Genomic DNA, 20,587 nt, shown 5'->3' with positions numbered 1-20,587 from the left:
TGTCCTTGTTGCGGGATAGCAATAATAATATTAATAATAATAATTTATGGTAGTCATTGGCGCTGCAGGTGTCGTAAGCAAAAAACTCATGAGACATATCCAACACATTCCGGGCAACGACATGATCCAAAAGATCACGTTATTGGGCATTGTGCATATTCTTCGGAAGGACTTGAATGCACCACTGGACTAAAATTACACTTGTGAATCACAGCATAATTTCTGTAATTTCGATTCTTCATTTTCATTCATCTCTACCTCTGCTCTGTAACCCTTGCCTATTCTTCATCTACTGCAATTCTGTGATCTGACCTCTTCATGTGTTGCATATGAATAACAGTTTGACTGTATTAGGCCTACTGAAATTTTAAAAATCCACTCCTCTCTCGCCATTTTCCTTTGGGGGCAGGTTGCTCCCCGGATTATGTGTGCATTTACCAGTTTGACTGTGAATAAAGAATAGAATTCATGATGTGATTAGTTTTAAATTATAACTACGACGGTTAAAGAATGAGTAGCGCCCATATCTCAGTCTACGGCGTTGCGCCCCACAGCCAGGAATAAGTTTAGCGCAAATGCACATCGAAAAATTACTGTCTATACTCTAGATCAGCGGTTTTAAACCATTTTGGACATACGCCCCCCTTGGGGATGGTCAAAAATTGCGCCCCCCGACCCCCCTCATGCACTTATCGTCATGTCAAAAAGAGCGCATCTTCTAATAATGAGGTAGGCAACCTTTTTGCTAATCACGACCGCATTTCTATTAAGCTACTTATGTAGCCTAAGGCCGCATTCCAGGGCCTAGCCGTAATGAACTAACTGGACGCAAAATACCTATGTAAATCTGTCCATGTCCATTCCCGGTGAACTACGCACTATTATAATTTTCACAAAGGCCTATTGTACGCACCGAAATCGCGAGTGGCAATGTTAGTAATAGATGCTGGGATTGCATATTGTAGCGCGGAGCGCGAATATTTTTCAGATTCACAAATGAATTCCGTAAATCAGGGTTGTAACCAAGTCACAAGGCTCCGAGTCACAAGTCAATCTCACTTTTATCTTTTTGACTCGAGTCAAGTCGAGTCATTTTCAATTCCCACCGAGTCAAGTCCGAGTCCAAGTCAGCGAACAGAGGATCGAGTCCGAGTCATGGTATTATGACCCGAGTCCAAGTCATTGTGTTGACTGCTCAGTTTCCAGTTAAAGTCTTCCTAAACCCACTTTTTTAACTCTGTTTGGTGATATTGAATGGTTCGCATTTATAACATATCAATTTTCCTCACTTTTAGCAGTTTCTGGTCGCATTTTCAAGCACTAGTACCAACAAACGAAATCCCAATAGTGTGTTGGCTTCGAAATTACTATGAAATATCGGTCTTCGCCGTCTGAATCTCGAGTCAATGACTTGCTGCGAGTCATGCGCAATGACTCGAGTCCAAGTCGAGTCGATACACAGATTGACACGAGTCGAGTCGAGTCATTTCGGTATTTTGAGAAAATGACTCGAGTCGAGTCGAGTCATCCAAAAATCGTGACTCGAGTCGAGTCATGACTCGAGTCATTACAACCCTGTCCGTAATTAATAGCAGCAGTTTCACATATTACTATCAAATATTTACCCTTTCTCAGCCCATGTGATCAGCTTCACCGGTAGGGTTAATGGATGAGTGCTTTCAAAAATTTAGGGCAAGTTATAAATTATGATGCATCTCGGGTGGACCAATTGTTATTGGTCACTTTGTTGCATGCTGTTTTTTCTTGACCCCCGATCAGAATTGTCGATTGTATCGGTAGTGGAAATGGAAATATAAATATATTAAAATCCCCCGAATGTACCGTAGACAAATTTCTTTCGTGAGGAGCACACGATTCCGATTCCGGCTCAGATTGTGAATAGCGCTACTATATTAAAATCGAAAAATAAAGTAATGTTGAATTGCTCGAAGCGCGAAGAAAATTGCAAGATTAATTAAAATCTCTCAATAGTTTGGGAGTGAATTCGTAATTTCAATTTGCAAGTCGACGGATGCCAACACACACTAATAGAATTAGGTGTCGACGGCCGCACAAATTCCTTTCTACTGCAGTACGTTGCCCATCCCTAGTATACATATGGTATGTCTTACGCCAAGTTTGAATCCGCATTCCAGTTCCTGCATTCCTGACAAATTTCCCCAAACTTGTTTGAAAATCGCAAAAAAACATTGAACAGGACATCAATTTATTTCAAGGTAGATTGCACTGAGACTAATCCTAATGCTGGTAGTATGACTACAGAGAGCACGGCGTCGTTCTGTTCTGCCATGCTAAATTTGATCAGTTTCGGAATTGAATTGAATTGTGTTGATTTAGGGTAGCTTATTCATTGAGGGTGAAACCGGGCAACCTATATTGCATCTAAGTCAGTCTTAGGCAGAGCAGTTGTCCAGGTATTTACAACAGCTACCTAGCGCACCGAGCTTTAGGCTACTGCCAAAGCTATGAAGTAATGAATGACTTACTTACACATGGGAATATAAAACTTTGCTGAAATGAAGTTGAAATCAGCCTATACTCCGTTGAGCGCGACTGCTGGAGTTTGAATTTGGCGAGCTTACTTGAATACGAAATAAGTTTCATCTTCAACAATCGTCTTCTCAGAATGGTTGTGAAACACATGTTTAGTGAGAATTCATATACAGACTTGGTCAATTTCTCGCGCCTCCCGCCCCCCTCCCCCCCCCCAGGTTGAGTACCCCTGCTCAAGATATATTCGACGAGAATAATTATATGAAACAGATGAATGAAAACCAACATATTGTCACGCGAAATCATGACCTCGTGGAACGTACATATTAATTGCGGCACAGTCAATTGCATACATTGCGCAATGTAAACGTACAACTCTCAGGTTAGTACATTGTCCACGGGGAGATGATGAGTATAAGTGAGGCACTGTGCTGACGTCTGAGCACTTGCGTCGCTGGATGTCTAGTTGAGCTGGGGCTTAACTGACTTTGCGGCATGTTGAAAATGCCTGGATGGCGATGTCAGGTTAACAGCATACCTGTAGGCACGTTGCTCACTCGGTTCCATCCTTGCTGACTGCCTAGGATGGCATAAATAATACTTCACCATGTAGTGCCGTCGCTAATCGGTGAGACGACCAGCTGGCAGCAGGCCGGTCATTTATGCGGTATATTCAAGATACGATAATTTCAATGAATTTACAATTCCACATTCAAATCCAGTTCAGCGGAAAATTCAAATTCACATTTATAACTGGCAGAAATACTATCATATGTTATTCACTGGTTCATTTCTGGTTACTACACTATTGTTTTGCAAATCAACATGCGACGATAACGAGATTTCGGTCTGGCTGGGTGCACGGTACTTATCGAATTGATTTGAGCCTCGCTTGTCAGCGAATTGTCTCTTTACTTTGGGGTTTAAAATCTCAATTTCATATTGGCTTCTCACAATCACATTAGGTTGACATATATTTGATCTGATATAAATGTTAACCAATCTGAACCACTTGATTAGTTGTGGTGACAGAAGTGCGCAGTTTCCGATTACTCTGTTGAGAGGCAGAAGTTTGAATGAGTTTATAAGTGGGCTGTTCACATTGGCCGTAAACCGCTATTCTGAACTTGCAGGCTGATATTACGGTACGATGTGGGACCGAGGTATGGTTTCGTTACGAAACATACGAGAATGTCGCGAATATCCCCCTGCATTCATAAAATTGAGCCGCAATGAAATATGGTGGAATGCTAAGTGTAGAATGTATTTATCCCATTGCGAGAACTCCAGTCGTATACTCACCTTACGTAAGACATGGGTGAAAATCTATCAAAACAGACATTTGAGCATCCCGGCTGCCTCGTGTTGCAGACGAAGTGTCCTCTTTCGTCTTTATATATTCCTTCGCCTGAAAATACTCTTCGTTACGAGTCAATATACAATTTATACATGCTTCGACAAGTGAAGAATGATGGACAGATTCAGAATGTCCGGGATCAAGATCGAAGCAGTAAAAATGTGAGCTTGATGATGGCTTACGTCATTGCGGTCGTACAATAGTGCATAGAGTGTTGAAAAACGTGTTGGGCACATCCAGCATGAGTTATATCTTGAATCCAGTTCAAGTCCAGTCCAGTCGCTAGACGTCGGACTTCTGTCAACCTCGAATATTGTAGGAGCGGTCATTATATGTCGTTTGTTTGCATAATGCTGTGTGTCATCCTCTGTGCTAATGAACTCACACGAAATTTAACATTGCCGTGCGAGAATATTCAAGTTAAACCTACGGAACGCTAGAACAAGTAGCCTAGGCTATAGCTAGGGCTGGGCAGTGTACATCGAGTAGCCGACCACATTATATAGGGTAATATGGATTGTTTTATTTGGAATACATTCATGTTAATAACTGAGTTAATAACTGAGTGCAGTACTAGATTCAATGTTAGCAAATACCTTCTCCACATTCTCTGCGGATTTACTAGTCACAAAAAGCAATAAAGTAAAACCCAATACAATTATCTTCCCTGTATTGTCAATCGCAAAGGTGAATTCAGGATGTGTGCATCGGCTTCGAACCAGATGGTATGAGCCCGTGCCATGTATCATGCGCCATCGTCGATCGAGTATCTGAGCTGTGTGATCGGGTTATAATCGAGTGGTAAGACGTCACAGTAGTATGAAAGATGGCGTTGTAGTATTTCGTCTGTATCGAAATGATTGTATGGATAGTAGTAGAATAACAACAACAACAACAGTTATTATGTCCCTGAGTTGTCATTGCAAAATAACATTCGACAAAATCTGTCAAATCTCGAAAATTTATCTTTCATCATTAAAAAGTCATCTCCCACTACTCGGGTCGAATCATTAGAATTAATACTCGATTCAGATTCGAGTACTCGAATCATTGTGCCCAGCCAGGCTATTGACCAAGGATGCCTAGCATTTTCTCCGATAAACCCTTGTAAATCAAACATATTTGGATGTTGTTGTTGTTGTTGTTTGTGATAATCATGGTGTTTGTCGACTGGTCATTTTCACCAGGCCGATATTCCTCATTCTTCATTCCGTAACTGCCGACTTATAGCACGGCCCCCTTCTAGGCTTTTTAATATAAGACACCGCTTACGCGGATGTGGTGGCGAGGAGGAGCCCAGATAAACCGCCAACACCACCGCCATCCATAGGAATTGGGAAGTCCACCTCGGTCGGACTCGAACTCGCAACCCATTGGTGTTGCAGCCGCGGATTACACCACTACGCCACCTCGCCACTATATTTGGATGTGCTATAGCGCAATGCTTCCCAACCAGCGGTGGTTCTCAAAACTATATGTCAGGCCTACAATATTTTCAAACCGATGTCTATTATATTTGCCAAATACCTTATCTTGGCTCGATCAGACGAGCAAATATATGTACTCTTCCTCTTAATCAGGGGTGTCAAACTCAAGTGGCATCGCGGGCCAGATTCAAAACTTTATATCGCTCGCGGACCGCACCAGTCAAATGATTCCAAAATATATTACCTCAAAATCCATGTCCTTGTTTTTCATTTGAATACTTTACTATCAAGATCAAGACTATATGGACAGTAGTATATTATATTATATTACGGAAAATAGGGGTACTATTCTAGCTTCACCTTTATTAGCAAAAAATCGAATTGGCGATAGTACGATTGGGCGACAGAACACTGTTATAAACCGAGAGAACAATGACTCTAACGATGATACAAGGTGGCATGTTTCTATTTTTCCTTTATTTTAATCGCATACGGGCGTCAACTTTGCGTATGCGTTGTGTCAAATAAGCAAGATTTAACCGTGAACACGGACGCTGGAATCTACTTCATATTATTTTATTGCGATTCGGGTTTCTCTCGAGGCCGGGGGCCTTTAGAGCAGTACAACCACATATATTTGAATTATATTTCTGTAATTCTCCATGTAACCTCACCTGCATTTACGGGTTTCGCATTGGCGTCTTTGCTTCTGTGAACTCGTTTTTAGTCAATTTTCCATAAAACTCTCAGCTTAAAATGCACTTTTTGCCTTCTCGGAATTGGGTGTCAATGCCATCCACTTGGTCTTAAATGAGAGTAGAAACCACAATACCGCTCTCGCGTAGTTACCGTATAATGTGGACTTCGAACATATACTTGACATTCGCTGTGTCGAGGGGTTATTTAATGGACATATTTCCAACTGAAAATCTCAAGATTTGTTAGAAATGTGCTCGCTAGATAATACTAACATTTTTTCAATCTACTCAAAATTGCTCCGCGGGCCGGATGAAATCATATGACGGACCAGATCAGGCCCGCGGGCCGTATGTTTGACACCCCTGCTCTAAATGAAATTGCTCTTGCGCCCATCAGCGCCGCCAGCCACGTTCCCGCGCTCACAATAATTCGCGAGGCAGATTTTAGTGTGAATAGAGCGCAAAATCGGAAAATGTGTTATTTTGTATGCCTGCATGAGAATTGGAATTCATTCCTCCCTACAGATGGCCTGCGAGCATTGATCGGGAAATTCAACAATTCAGTCCGATTTATTGTTTTTACCCAACAAACAATTGCCGCGACGCATGCTATTCAGAATCAGAGTCCTTTTGTGTACGACGTAAAATATGATGATTGGAAATGCGCTTTCTAGTTTGTAATCATCTGTTACGAGTATTAATAAAATCTTGTCTGCCTTATACACTCGTATTCCCACAATGTCTTGCAATGTCATTTGTCATCGTCTAGTATAGCTTAACTCGTTACCCTAGTTTAACTCGTTGAATTACGTTCTCTTTCGTTTGGTCATGGCTCATTGTGGGTCGCACAATTGATCTTCAATTAAAAGTATAAGTCACAAATAAAAAAGGTTGGGAAGCACTGCTATTGCGCTTACGCGTCATACTGGTATTAAGATAAAGGGTGACGAAACGGCCGAAGTCGTTTTATAGGTCATGATGTTTCCAATAGGCCTACTATCCGCTGAATCGGCCACATTCCCATACATAAGCCAATCGTGCAGACTTTACAATTAAAAAGCTGTAAGATAGAAACATCTCACGGTTAAAAGTATAGAGGCGATGGCAAACGACTGAGATACAAGGCTAATCGTACCAATTACAACAACCAATATCATCTTGAATACAGTAGTAAACACGATCCAGTATTTCCCAATGATCGACATTTCCGCAGTAGCTTTATCCACCCAAGATTTCAAGAAGTGCCACGCCATGGTGCTGTGTAATTGCTTAAATATATTCTGAAAACTGCAGACAGTAGGTCAGTTTTAATTTGTTTCATGGAAACTTATAATGCCTATCGAACGGTTTTGTAAAGTTTTATGTTTTGGGTTATTGATATCGACTATCGTTTCAGCTTATATCTAAGCTTAAAGAGGACGAACAGTCTATATATTACCGTAGTGAAGAGATTCATGTCAAATAGTATCTGGAAAGGACACTAGTTTCCATTCATTCTCTCAAATCGCTATTTATGTATTTTCCTGGAATTTTTACATCTTCAGTGTGAGTTTAAAGGATGCCATTGGCAATTTCGGAATAACATTTCGAAGAAGTAATATATTTGGCGATCTCGCCGGATATTGTCATATCAATAGGTATCAGTCGAGGAGAGACGATTTGTTCTGGATTGTGACATGTTTTATGTCGCCCTGTCAGTCATTCAGCGTTGGAGTAGTAATGTACGAGAGTACGTCGTTCGTACAACATTCACATTGCTCTATGATTGTACTGCGTGGCCGTCCATCCATTAAGGGTGTATTTGTATTAATTGGTAGTATTGTTATTGCTTGGGTCACCAAGTATGTCGAGTACGTGGAATGGACTCTTGGTGGACACGTGACGAATCATGTTGCTTGTGTCGACTGTCCACACTCTACCCACACCATTGTAGGACACCGTGGTATAGTCATAGTGTCCTACAATGGTGTGGACACAAGTAAATCTCACGGATCACAGCGATTGGTCCGCGTCACGCTTTCCATTTGGCCATAGGCAATTTTGCAGTAAATTTTAACCGAATAACCAAACGCGAAAATTGATAAAATTGGTATCAATCGAAAGCTACCGCTGTACTGATTGCGAAAATGTAAATTTTATTCTGCTCGTGGTCCTGGAACACCCCAAATTCAGAATTTAAGCAACAGCGCAATATAAGATCATGGTGTAGGACAGTGGTCGGGAACCTATGGCTCGCGAGCCATATATGGCTCTTTTGGGTATAAAATATGGCTCTTTGCCGAATATTTATTTTTGTACTGAATTGATCAATATTGCAGCGACTTGTTGGTAAATTTTCATCACGGCTGGAATAATTATTCTCGTGACAGTATAAACATGTCTTTGAGAGGTAAAGACAATGCCGTCTTCATGTTTATGGGCTCAGCCCCCCTCTTTTCAAAATCATGAAATTCAAGTTGCTGTCACGCTGGCGGTCAATATCACTCGCGAATTCTATGTACTCGACTCGAAATCTTGAATTGTGCGACACGTTGATTAATCAAAGAGCATGGCAGACATCATGACGCCGATTTCAAAACGCTGTTTTCAAATACACAACACATTGTCTTACTGATCTACGGCGCGAAATAAACTGCCGTGGATTCACAATTACAAAATCGAATTACAAACAACGCCATAGATATCTAGTATCCACATTCCTGATTAGTAAGTAGCTCTTAGTACCGGCGATAAAATGTATGCGTGCAGCGCAACGTTGCGTTACCGCCGGAAACCTTGACAATCGAGAAGTCGGGAAGTATTTCAATTTTATGAATCAGTGTGACAGTTACATTCGATTAATATCAGTTATAATAAATTCTAAGGTACTTACGAGGAATTGCGTTATCAATGGTGAGGCTTGGCCCGTCTGTGCCTTACCTCTCGTTTCGAGCTTTCTTTTCGTACAATCCATACCCGTTTTACAGAGAAAATATGACGCACACGTGGAATCCCATGTAGTGAGTTCGAATTACTGCTACCATGACGTGATGAATTTTCAATTGTGACGTAACAGTTGATTGACATGTATCGCTCTTTGGGAGTTTAGATGGAAAAATAATGGTCAATATGGCTCTTCGGACAAAAAAGGTTCCCGACCACTGGTGTAGGACATCTTTCGAGTGACAGCAACTATACGCTGACGATGACATGCTTTTGCAATGTCTTGTACAGACAGGGGCACAGACAAGAGACAAAGGATGATTTCTGTTTGAAATTACATTCTGATGTCACCACTCGCCATGTTCGTGTTCACGTTGGTATTTACAGCGAACCTTTTCAAACCAACATTTTCTACAGTCAGACTATATAGAGCAAAGTAAACCGGTTTGATGCTGGTGTGATCAGACTAGTTGACCTTCACGGTCGTATCGATCAATCCTACCTGATACCGAATACTGAGCATGCATATTTTCTGCACCACCATCATTGGGGTCTGTTTGCTATGTATTTTCGTTGGATGAAAATAAAGACTCTCTCTCTCTCTCTCGCTCTCTCGCTCTCTCTTTGTAACAGAAACAGTCAGGCAGATCTTGACAACTAGATAATTCTAGTAGTCTAATTAGAGGGAAATGCCATTAATATAATTCTAATCAAATTTGTTAAATGCTTATTTGCTCTAATTCTAATTCTATTCTAAGTTTTGAAATGTTCCTGTGCTCTATTTTTAATCTAATTTCCGGTTTCCTGAAAATGCTACAGGAGAACTGTACGGCGCGAAAAGATCAACGCTTGCTGTACAGACATTTGTCATTTTCATGATTGAGGATGAACTCCGATTTGATATGAAATCAACTTGATTCAAATTCCAAATTTTCGCGAATTCAGTAATACTAATTCTAATGTAAATTGAACGAAAACATGTGCAGGTTCTAATCTAATTTGTAAAAACATTTGTAGGTATAATGCTAATTCTAAACTTAGAAAAGGTGAAAATTCTATAGTTGTTTGCTTTAATTCAAGGGACCAGGTCACGACCCATAGAAAATACCTCAAGTAGCATAGGAATAGATCTGAAATATAACCAGTTCTGCGGAACTCTCGCCTAAAACTGTTTCAATCGCCTGCATATGATTTGTATTTAATTTCCACAAATTGCGATTGCAAACCATCCATCCTGCCACTTCCAGTAAGTTATAGAGACTACTGCATGTTGGTTCGTAATGAGTTGCCTCTACTTTAATGATTGATATATACATACGATCTATTTTTTACTCTGCATCGCCCAACATATATTGATATCGCATGATACATTACGGTTTAAGTCTAGTTGTGAATTAGACATGGTACATCAATTTCATATCAACGTCACTGGATGGGGAGGAGTGATCTGTTAATTCTCACAGTTGAACTCCCTTAGGTTTCGTGAGAATTACGGATTTCCTTAATCAAGGCAATGTATGGCAATGGCAATGTATACTCGAAGGATATTATGTCTTCGTTAATCGATTTGTAAATTTATTTCTTCCTGTGAGGCTCACTCAAGCGTGCAGCACATATTTTCAATGATAGAATTATGACGCTGTATCATGTTGGTGGTATAGCTATATACTTCCAGAGACGTGTGGTAAGGTGAGGTCTGTGGCTGGTGACTTGGTGAGGCACCGACACCCCGCACACACAACACACACACGTAAGGTGTCCCCTAATTTCGTTTTTCAATTTTCTATTGCCGTTTGCTCGTCCAGTCTCCTTTTTTACTGAAACGGACACTGTATCAGAAAAACTATATGTCACTCACAAGCACCAAACTAAAATAGTTGAAAACATCATTCATAATGTGGAAAATCAGGCTTATAGACATGACTGGGGATGCGGATTTCCTCAGCATAGCATTCGCAAATATATAAAACCTAAAAGGTTAGCTAATTGAGTTGGCGACCTGTTTCTGATCACATTATCCATCTTCACACGCAGGCTGTCTACGACCCTTTTCACTATTTGATCCTCGTGTAAGCGGTGCCTTACGAAAGCCTGGAAGTGGGCTGTGCTACAAGTCGACAGATACGGAATCATAGCATGGAATATCGACCTGGTGTTAATGACGATTTCAGTCGAAAACACCGTAAAGGCCTCAGACAACAATAAAGCAATCTATGCAAGTAGCTATATCACATACCACAATTTAACGTAGGTGTATCTATATATAATAGGCAGTGTTGGGATGACTTTAGTCATGACCTGACTCGAGTCACTCGAGTCACCTTTTTCGTATGACTTGACTTGACTCGGCGTATCAGAAATGGGGATTGACTCGTGACTCGGAGCAAAATTCACGAGTCAATTTCCAGTCGTCAAGTAAAAATCACCTTATCTTGCATATGTTCGGATTGTTCGCCAAACACTTGTGTAACCCATGAGAGCGACCGATCATTCAATGATCGTGCGTTTTACTGAGCCCCCAATATTCTCTCACAAATATATTGATCACAAACGAAGTGATCGAAGCTCTGGCTTACGTTGTCTTATGCTAGTAGTACAGTAATTTAATAGCAAACTATCGATTTCTGTTCTCTGTTCTTACCTTAACCGAACATCTTGTTTTATTGAAATTGAAATCGAATATAGTTTATATACTCCTCAGCCATTGGCGCACACTCTAATTGTATCATATCAATATGTATAAATGAGTACTGTATTGCATCTTATCAATTCGTTTCTCGATTCTCTATCCTGGCTGGTAACTATAAAATGAGGCTATGCAATTACTTACGTAGTTTAACAGTTCTACGTATATGTGAGCGATACAGCCCCTTGTATATTTAACTCTATATTCGTATATCGGTTCAGAATCAATGATCTGTTATTCTGACACCTAGCGAATTGCAATGACGTAATCATGCTTCATAATTCGATAAGGCAACTTGACTTGAATTTTGACTTGACTCGTGACCTGACTTGACTTGACTTGACTTGACTTGTCTTGACTTGACTTGATTTGACTTGACTTGACTTGAGTCGACTTGAATCGAGTCACCGCCAAAAATCGAGTGACTTGAATTGACTCTAGTCACCTTCGAAAATCGATTGACTCGACTTGACTCGAGTCAAAATGTGTAATGACTCGAAATGACTCGTGACTCGAAGGTGGTGACTTGATCCCAACACTAATAATAGGGTTACCATACGTCCTCCTTTAGGACGATTTGTCCTCCTTTTTCAGGTTTTTGAAAATGTCCTCCGATGACGCCTAAATGTCCTCCTTTCTGGGAATTCGTACTCCCTTACAGCTTTTAGAGCTAAGAAATGGGCATAAATGACGCTAAATAGGAAATTCGTGGTCAGAGCGAAAGTGCCGACTTTTTTCAGTCGAAGTTTTTTAGTTAAAGTGTGAAAGCAAATCTGTATTTCCGGAGTTGGGTCGGAAAATTGACCTTTTTATTAGTCAACCAACCACAAAGTCGGGAAAAATATTCCATTTTTCCCGAATTTTACTTCACAATTCTAAATCAGAAAATTTTGAAAAAGTGTCCTCCCTTCCCGATTCTAAAATACAGTAACCCTAATCAGCAAGGGAATGTCGGTTTCCGATTGTTAGCGAATAGTGAGTGAGGCATATTCGATTGTGCCTCACTTGGCTATTGTTTCTCTGCGCTGCCATTGTACGCAATATAACCAAATTTAACATTCCTTGGCGAGTTTGAGGGGATTCCAGAGCTCTACGACAGCCAACATTCGGATTTGCGGAATCGGTGCGACAATAGCATTTGATTGATACCAGTTATTACGAATTCTGTGCTGTTTATGATGAATCACATTGTGGAAGCTGCGGCACGATCTGCCAATGCCTCACCAGGTGCCTCATATTTCCTGACGCCCAGTATTTTCGAACAATATATATGAAAATTGATTATGTTGGATGAAAAAATAGTCAAATTTTATTATTCATGAACATCGACGGTAAACATCAGTATAATCATTGAGGGTTTCACAAATTTCCTTTACTCATCCTGGCGACAGGTGAGGCACTGCCTCACTTGCCTCCCCTGACCGCACGTCACTGGCTATTTCCAAATGAACAATCAAGACATTTAACAAAGCATCAATCGGTAAGAGAGTAATTATAAATTGGTCATTACCCTAGTCCAGAGGCGGGCAACATACATCCCACGGGCCGGATTTCTTTAATAAAATAATATTTTCTTTGTGTTAACTATATTCCCGTCTCCGATGTTAGAGAGAACAGCCTTGTACTGAAGCCTATTTTATCTCAACGAAATTTGAAAAGTGGCCCGCGACCCGTTTTGGATTGGGTACCCCTGGTGTAGTGTATTCAGATTAGTCATTCATGAAGATCAGTGGACAAAATTATATATATGCCTTTTGTGGTCTTATTTTTACATAAATTATATTTTCAACATGTTAACAGATTAAGCTATCCTTTACCTGCCCCCTAACCGAACGTTCTTGTACTCAAAGAGTTTGGGAGCGTAACAGGTTTCGCGTATAGCAATTATATTAGAACAGGGGTTCCCAAACTTTACTTTTTATGGTCGCGACCACTTATTTCGATTTGAAAATTTTTCACGACTTATTTGTGGTATTCATGATGTCTGTCGACTACTATCGTCATCTACACGAGGCCGATTTTATTCATTCTTATTGTGCAGCTACCGACTTGTAGTACGGCCCAATTCTTGGCTTTTTAAAAGACACCGCTTTCGCGGATGAGATGGCGAGGAGGAGCCTAGGTAAACGCCCGACACTTTAATCTTCATACTAGGCAAGACACCAACCTTATTACGTTTTAGTAGGTGGCGCTTTAAATGACGTTTCAATTGATCTGATACCTTGTTTGGCGGGTTCGCATTAAATTTTCCTTCTATATTTTGAAAAATGAACTAAAATATTCAAAAATGAGCCGCCGATAGCATCCGCTTAATTTACATTCTTCCAATAGTCATTGGTAGTTAATTTTCGTCTCTGCGATCCCAGAAAATATAGGAAAACAAAACCATCGCGGTCGCGGCTCTTACTTTGCGAACAGCTCGGTTAACGCAGGGAATTCGCTAGCGGTAAATGTAAAAGACTTTTGGAAGAGTGGCTTATCTTCCGATAATAATTTTTCACATGGTTATTGCTACAATCTAATCTTAGTTACAATCCTCACAAATGTTACAGGGAAATCAGTACAAATTCGAATTTGACGCTACGGCAAAACACAGCATTGGTAGCGAGTTTTTTATATTCATCAACTCGCGTGCGGTGGATTTTCATACCTACAGAACAATGAAGTACTTGCTATCGACTGATCAGCTGCGTATACTGTTTTTGATATTCGTGACTTTAAATACGAACTATATATCTTTGGTTTTGTTGGTCTTGCCTTGGATTGCTTATCCATGCAAAAATTGAATATTTTTTTATTATCCTATATTCCCTTGTATTGACTGGGATTGTTGTTGTTCTAGTATTCGTAGTGTTTGACTATATTGGTCATTTTACAACAGACCGATATGTTCTTCTTTATGATTCCTGATCTTGCAACGTGTAGTAGAACAGTCCATCTCCGTTCTATAGACTTTTGCTAGACATCCCTTACACGGGTGGTATGGCGAAGGGGAGCCTAGATAAACCTTCAACAGCTTGGTAGGCCTCGAACTAGCAATCCGTGGATGCTGCAGCAGTGGAGCGTAGGCTACCTACGCTATCTCGCAACACATTGACTGGGGTATCGTATGTAGGCCCATGTCTCACGCGACCGGAAATGATATATATATAAAATTCCCAAACATTTTAAGGTGAAATTTTGATAAATTATGATAAGTGGGGGCAAGAATGTAAGAGTCATATTGTATTGTATACATTTATAGAGTTAGGAATTAGCAATGTGATCTCAATACTCGTTTCCAAACGAACCATATATGTAGCTTCCGGGGGTTCACACCATCCCTAGTTGAGTGCGGGAACAGACAGCGATTTTGCCCTTCCCGCAATTATTGCATTAGGTCGCTGTGACGTCAAAATTGTTTTGCATGATCTGTCACGTCTTGTGACTATTGAATCTTTTCGTTTCCAACCAAAAATGTTCATCCGTAGCCTACGCGTATAAATGTACCTGAGCATGAATACCGTGTTAATGCGCTACGCATTTACTGTGCGGCCGGGGGCGTGTTTTTCTGGCAGGAATCAAACAAAATTTAGGCTCTCTCAATACGTCTGCAGTTACTACGTTGATATGATATATAAATTTTAAATAGAATTGAAGCAGTATGCAAAACTATATTATATATATTACTCATTTACACAAATATACCGAAACCAATGAGAGGCAATTAGACTATTGAAGACTGCATCACAAATATCATGAAGCGGCTCTGAATGCCGCCTTCGCTATTTTCTCAGCAAAGTCTTCGGTCAATTCTTCATCGTGTTCTAGTTTTTTCGTAACTGACAGTCTCGATTCGTCGCCGTGCACGATCTCGTTGTCGTAGGGTGCTTCCTGTGTACCGTGAAGTAGTAGCTTCCATTCTCGAAGAATGCCTGGAAAATATAATGGTGTCCGCATAAGGCGAAGAAAAGTCGATGTTTAATGAAAAAAAAAGCCCGCCCTCGTAGAAGTCTGACGTGACAATTATTTTCGGATGCATTCGGTCTTCGCGGATTCGATCGAATAACACACATCCAGCAGTGACTATATTGAACTATTTTAAAATATATGTAGTGGTTTAGATCATCAACTAGCCTGATCCAGCCGAAGCAGAAGTAGCAGAAGTGTTGGGTTTAAATATTTTTGATACAGTTACTTGGTCTGAGCATGCAGTCGCCTCGAAAAGTACTGTTATATAGCCGTAGACCAACGAATATGGCTCATGCTTTCATATGCTGAGTATGGTGTTTACGACCAGGAAGAGGTGATATCCTCTTGAACCAAGGATGTATAATCACAGGGGGATTTCAAATCATATTAGGGTGATTTAAATGTCGATTCTTCAATTTGAACGGCTCTTTGACATCTCTTGTTAAATGTCACAATTTCTATCCATAAAAATAGGCCTACTACTAATGCACTTGATATTTGTTATCGGTAAGAGCTAATAAACATGATGTTATTTCTTAAGGCGTAGCTCCGCAAATGCAAATTTATCACTTAAATTAGTATTTTTTTCAACAACTGTTACTGCATTTCGCAATTGCTCACTGCTCAATGTTCATGCTCACCCACACTTAAAACACAAAACACAATTTTAGTCGCTCGTCGTCATCAGGGCACTGGGATGACGTGGTGTAGGAAGCTAGGCAGTAGGCACATGTCTAAAAAGGACGTCTGTGCCCCCAAATTTAGGGTTGAGTCTTTCTGATGAGTGATGACACTCTTTCATATATGTGATGTCATATTATGTCATTTTTGAAATAATTTTGGCCCGTTCTCCAGGACTTCAATTTCTATCTATACCACGCGCATGGATTAACTTACCATTGATATAAATATGAAGAACCAAAATTCTCGAATTAATAGCTCCCAGTTAACATGAAAATCTGAACTACAGAGGTGAGTCTGCAAATGAAGCTTCCTACCGCTACAAGATTTTACGAAGTATTTTTGTGACAAATGACAAACATACATAATTGAATTGTAGGGGCACAGAACTTTGTTAATAAAAAATACCAAACGAAAATACATACTACAGTTTCTAAAATTCCTCATCTGATAAGTGCCAGCTCGAAAACCTTTTGGTATTAATATATTTTCGTAATGAATATATTATTAATTACAAATTGCGCTTTAGATTATTTCAAACCTTGCTGTGGCCAGACTCCTTTGAACGCAATTTGCAGTGTCCACTTTCCTTTCGGGTTTTCTCCCCAATTGTGTGTGGTCATGAATGGCCATCTGAAATCACACGATCGTAAGTTCCTGTTATATATTAACCACAAAGCAGATCAATTCTAAATATCAATGCTGCCAACGGACCTGATATTGAATAAGTCATCGATAGTACTAAAATATAGGCTCGTTCAACTTACACCATCTTGCATTACTCAAATGGTAAAGTTGTAGACATATTTCAACTGGTACTGCAACATTTCTTGAAGTCGGACTATTTATACTTTTTACATTTAAATGTTTTCAAGTATATAGTAGAATTTTGATAGATTGGATCGCTTCTTCTTTAGATATTCGTACCTGTTTATCGAAACATTATAGTTTGTACGCGTTGGTCACAAAAATGTATACCACAATTTTGAAAACTGTTGCTGGCAATTGACTATCGGAATTATGCGTCCAGATCTACTCGACTTGTACATTTTTCAGAGCTTCAATTGTTACTTCAAGTACTGTTGACGTGCCTGAACATCGTCACTGCTACTTACAATAGAGTAAAAATTTACGTCAATTTACGTCGTATCATCAATGACTACAGTGGTCAGTGATCACCTATCTGCAGAAAGCGTGGTCGTTATAAGTCAGATCCCATTTGGCAATGACAGAAACAGCTAATTGGTAAATTACCTTCGAAAACCTTTAGTATAATCGTCGTCGCGAGGTCGTCTGCTAAGTAGAATTGAATTCGTGTTCATCGGTGACGTCAGATTGATTGTGACGTCACCTCTTCTCGTAGAATCCAGCGTAATGAAAGCCTAGAAATATGTAATTAAATATACGTATGGGTGTGTCTATATTACTTAGCATATACATACACACATACACAGTGTATGTGCATTATGGAACATGAATCCCGGTTTGTGTAATCATCTTTTCCCAGGGTCTCTTTTAACCATTGTATCAATTGGTAGACTCCAACGCCAGAAATTAGCCCATCTTTTGTTCGAAATGTGATAACTGATAAGTTTACGGTTTCCCGAGAGATTAGCAGAATACAAGTGAAACAAACAACCGTGTCGTAGATTTCGGTATACTCGCTACAGCTATCTGTCATCAATCAAGCGTTGTCTGTAGTCCCCGTTGACCGAATCTAATAACGATTCATGCGGATATCAAATTAAATTACCGAATCCCATAGTACAAAAGTACAATGTAGTAGAATTGGTTTGTGGCTGACGGTTTAATTAAATTCACATAGGCATGGTATTGCTCATTGCTATGTAGATTTGCAGCTTATTCGCAAATCCGAATGCCCATTAAAGCGATTCCATAAATCAAATCAAATCAGATCGAATTGAACTGACCGTGAACTCGATTACATTCAATATATTAGACATCGAATGTTCAAATGTTTCGACACATATATAAATATATACCAACAAGAAGTTAGAAGGTGTTAATTTTAGAATCATCAAATACAATCTGCTAGCGTAGGGACTGAAAGAGGATAAGATCTCGTACTTGAACATGTTCCAAATATTTCACACGATTCAGCATTCCATCACATGCATCCGTCGATATAGATATTGTAAGCGGTCGATCTGATGATATGAAATGCGGTTTATCCGTACCTCCCGCCTCACATCTGAATCTTGTAGGAACGGTCTTCCAGTCATTCGCCATTTTAACCTGAAAACGGCATAAAAACATGTTGATTGTCTATAATGATATTTGTATAGGTAAATTCCCAACTCCATTGGTATACAGAGTGACAAAATAGAATAGTATATATTCATATTGAAATGAACCCGGGTGTCAGCCGAAAATATTCGGGACCATTTCCATGTGAATATACTATTCAATTGTATCTTGAAGTTCTGTACCTCCAAGAAGCTGTTCAGAGTGACAAAAGTAAAAAAGGAATTCCTTTCTCGAAGAAGCATTGTAAATACTTCTAATTACTGTAATGAGAAAACGCACAGTTCACTATCACTTAAAATCTAGAGATGCACTAGGGCGGAGCGGATAGAAAAATTCTCTGGTCCTCTACTCCAATCCTGTTTTTTATAGCTCTGGTCCGACTCCTAGGCCAGATTCCAGAAGTGACCGTGATCCGGTCCGAAAAACTCCGATAATAATTATCTACTCACAGGATGGTATCGAATATTGATTGAAACAATGCCAACAGGAAATTAAAAACTCAAAGATCAAACCCAACCGTTGTCTGAAGTAATTATGCTAACTTAGCATGGACTTAGCATGTGGTTTATTTTCACGAACGTTTCACTTTAACTATTGATTCGAGGCTGCAACATGGCAAGGATATCATATGCGTAGTAAAAAGTACTGATCCCCGGCTCCGATCCGACTCCAGCCGTATCAGAAAAAAGTACTGATCCGGCTCCGAACCGGCTCCGACCAGAAATGAAAAAAATGCGGCCAGATATCCAATCCGGCTTCGGTCAATGCTCCGCCCTATGATGCACATTGCCCAATGCTAGGCTTACCATATTTTGGAAGTCTAAAAAGAGGAAACTTTTTCAGAAATGTTAGACTTGCAAAACCGGAGAAGAATTCTCAAAAATTCGGTGAACTTTTCCCACTTTGTGATCGGTTGACTAAAAAAAGGTCAACTTATCCGCTCAGAGCCCAAAATACCGTTTCTTCCTCCACACTGTCGGGTAAAAAAAAGGTCATCTTTTCGCTCAGAGCTCAAAATACCGTTTGAGCGTCACTGCTGTGCTAATTTATGGCATATCACTCGCATTTTGCTCCAAATATGACCTCAATTTTCAAAAAAGAGGACAAAATCTCAAAAAAGAGGACATATCCTTTTAAAAGAGGACGTATGGTAACCCTACCCAATGCCCATATCCAGGTTGTTGTCAGGCGAATCGTGGATTGTAAGACACACAATGAGACAATAATGTTGTTTAGTTTTAGAATTTAGATGACGAGAAATGCAATTCTATCCGTCTCGAATTAATAGCGATTAACTCCGTAGCTTTGACAGTAATCTCATTGCAAGTTGACCCAGCGTGTTGAGTGTATAATGATTGCAGTCAGATTGGATTCAAATTATTCAATACCGAAGTGTCCATTTGTTTATTTGAGCGCGAATATATTCTAGATGTAGGAGTATCAATGCATTGTACATTTATGTTCACTGTTCAGAAATGTTACTCACCATTCTTGCGGCGTTCATTACACCGAAACCGAATAGATGGTTGAACTCTAACCCGGCGCCATTCCTTTTCCATTTATGCAACTTGTCAAATAATTTGTTTCTCGTGGAGGATAGTACCGTTAAATGCTAAAAAATGTACTATGGATTACTGTTTATTAATATTAAATGTGACTACTTGAGGATAATTTTAAGATGGGGTGGAACAGGCTGTGAGTAATGCGACAAGCTCCAATGTAAGCAATCGGCAGAAAGCGCTGTCTTAATCGATATAATCAATGTTTTTCTGTATTCCCTATGCTATTTCCTGATGTCCTCCGGTTCTGTGACTCGAAAGACGAACTGCTACATAACATGGCAATACAGGTATCTTGCTTTCCATTATTAGGGCAATGATCGATGTTATTACAGATGTGGCCCGCCTGTCAGGGTTTGGACCACCCTATTTTAAGGTATGGGGACATAACTATTATACCTAACTACAAATTAGTCAATTCTACAACTATATTGTGACTATAGAATAATCTACGGCAGAATCCAGCTTTCTGAACAATCGATTTTAAGTCGATGCTGACGTTGATTTGTTAAGCAGCGGTCGGA

General features: G+C 39.9%; 1 protein-coding gene and 1 long non-coding RNA gene across 2 annotated transcripts in view; both read right to left on the bottom strand.

Annotated features, from left to right (window-relative positions):
• Window positions 1-20,587, bottom strand: part of LOC145451092 (uncharacterized) — a 262,756-nt gene that overhangs the window by 176,190 nt on the left and 65,979 nt on the right. The window lies entirely within an intron of this gene.
• Window positions 15,238-20,587, bottom strand: part of LOC145449443 (neuroendocrine convertase 2-like) — a 34,009-nt gene continuing 28,659 nt past the window's right edge. Inside the window, exons 10-14 of the mRNA XM_080327802.1 lie at window positions 19,991-20,116; window positions 18,325-18,492; window positions 17,491-17,618; window positions 16,778-16,869; window positions 15,238-15,518 (exon numbers count right to left, since the gene is read on the bottom strand). Of these exons, the coding sequence (XP_080183928.1) occupies window positions 15,340-15,518; window positions 16,778-16,869; window positions 17,491-17,618; window positions 18,325-18,492; window positions 19,991-20,116 (693 nt within the window). The 3' untranslated portion in view covers window positions 15,238-15,339. The remainder of the gene's footprint in view (window positions 15,519-16,777; window positions 16,870-17,490; window positions 17,619-18,324; window positions 18,493-19,990; window positions 20,117-20,587) is intronic.

The sequence above is a fragment of the Botryllus schlosseri genome, chromosome 11 (assembly GCF_051294905.1).
Source record: "Botryllus schlosseri isolate E-star chromosome 11, Bs_hap1, whole genome shotgun sequence".
NCBI lineage: Eukaryota > Metazoa > Chordata > Ascidiacea > Stolidobranchia > Styelidae > Botryllus > Botryllus schlosseri.
This window is presented reverse-complemented; position numbering and strand designations above follow the sequence as displayed.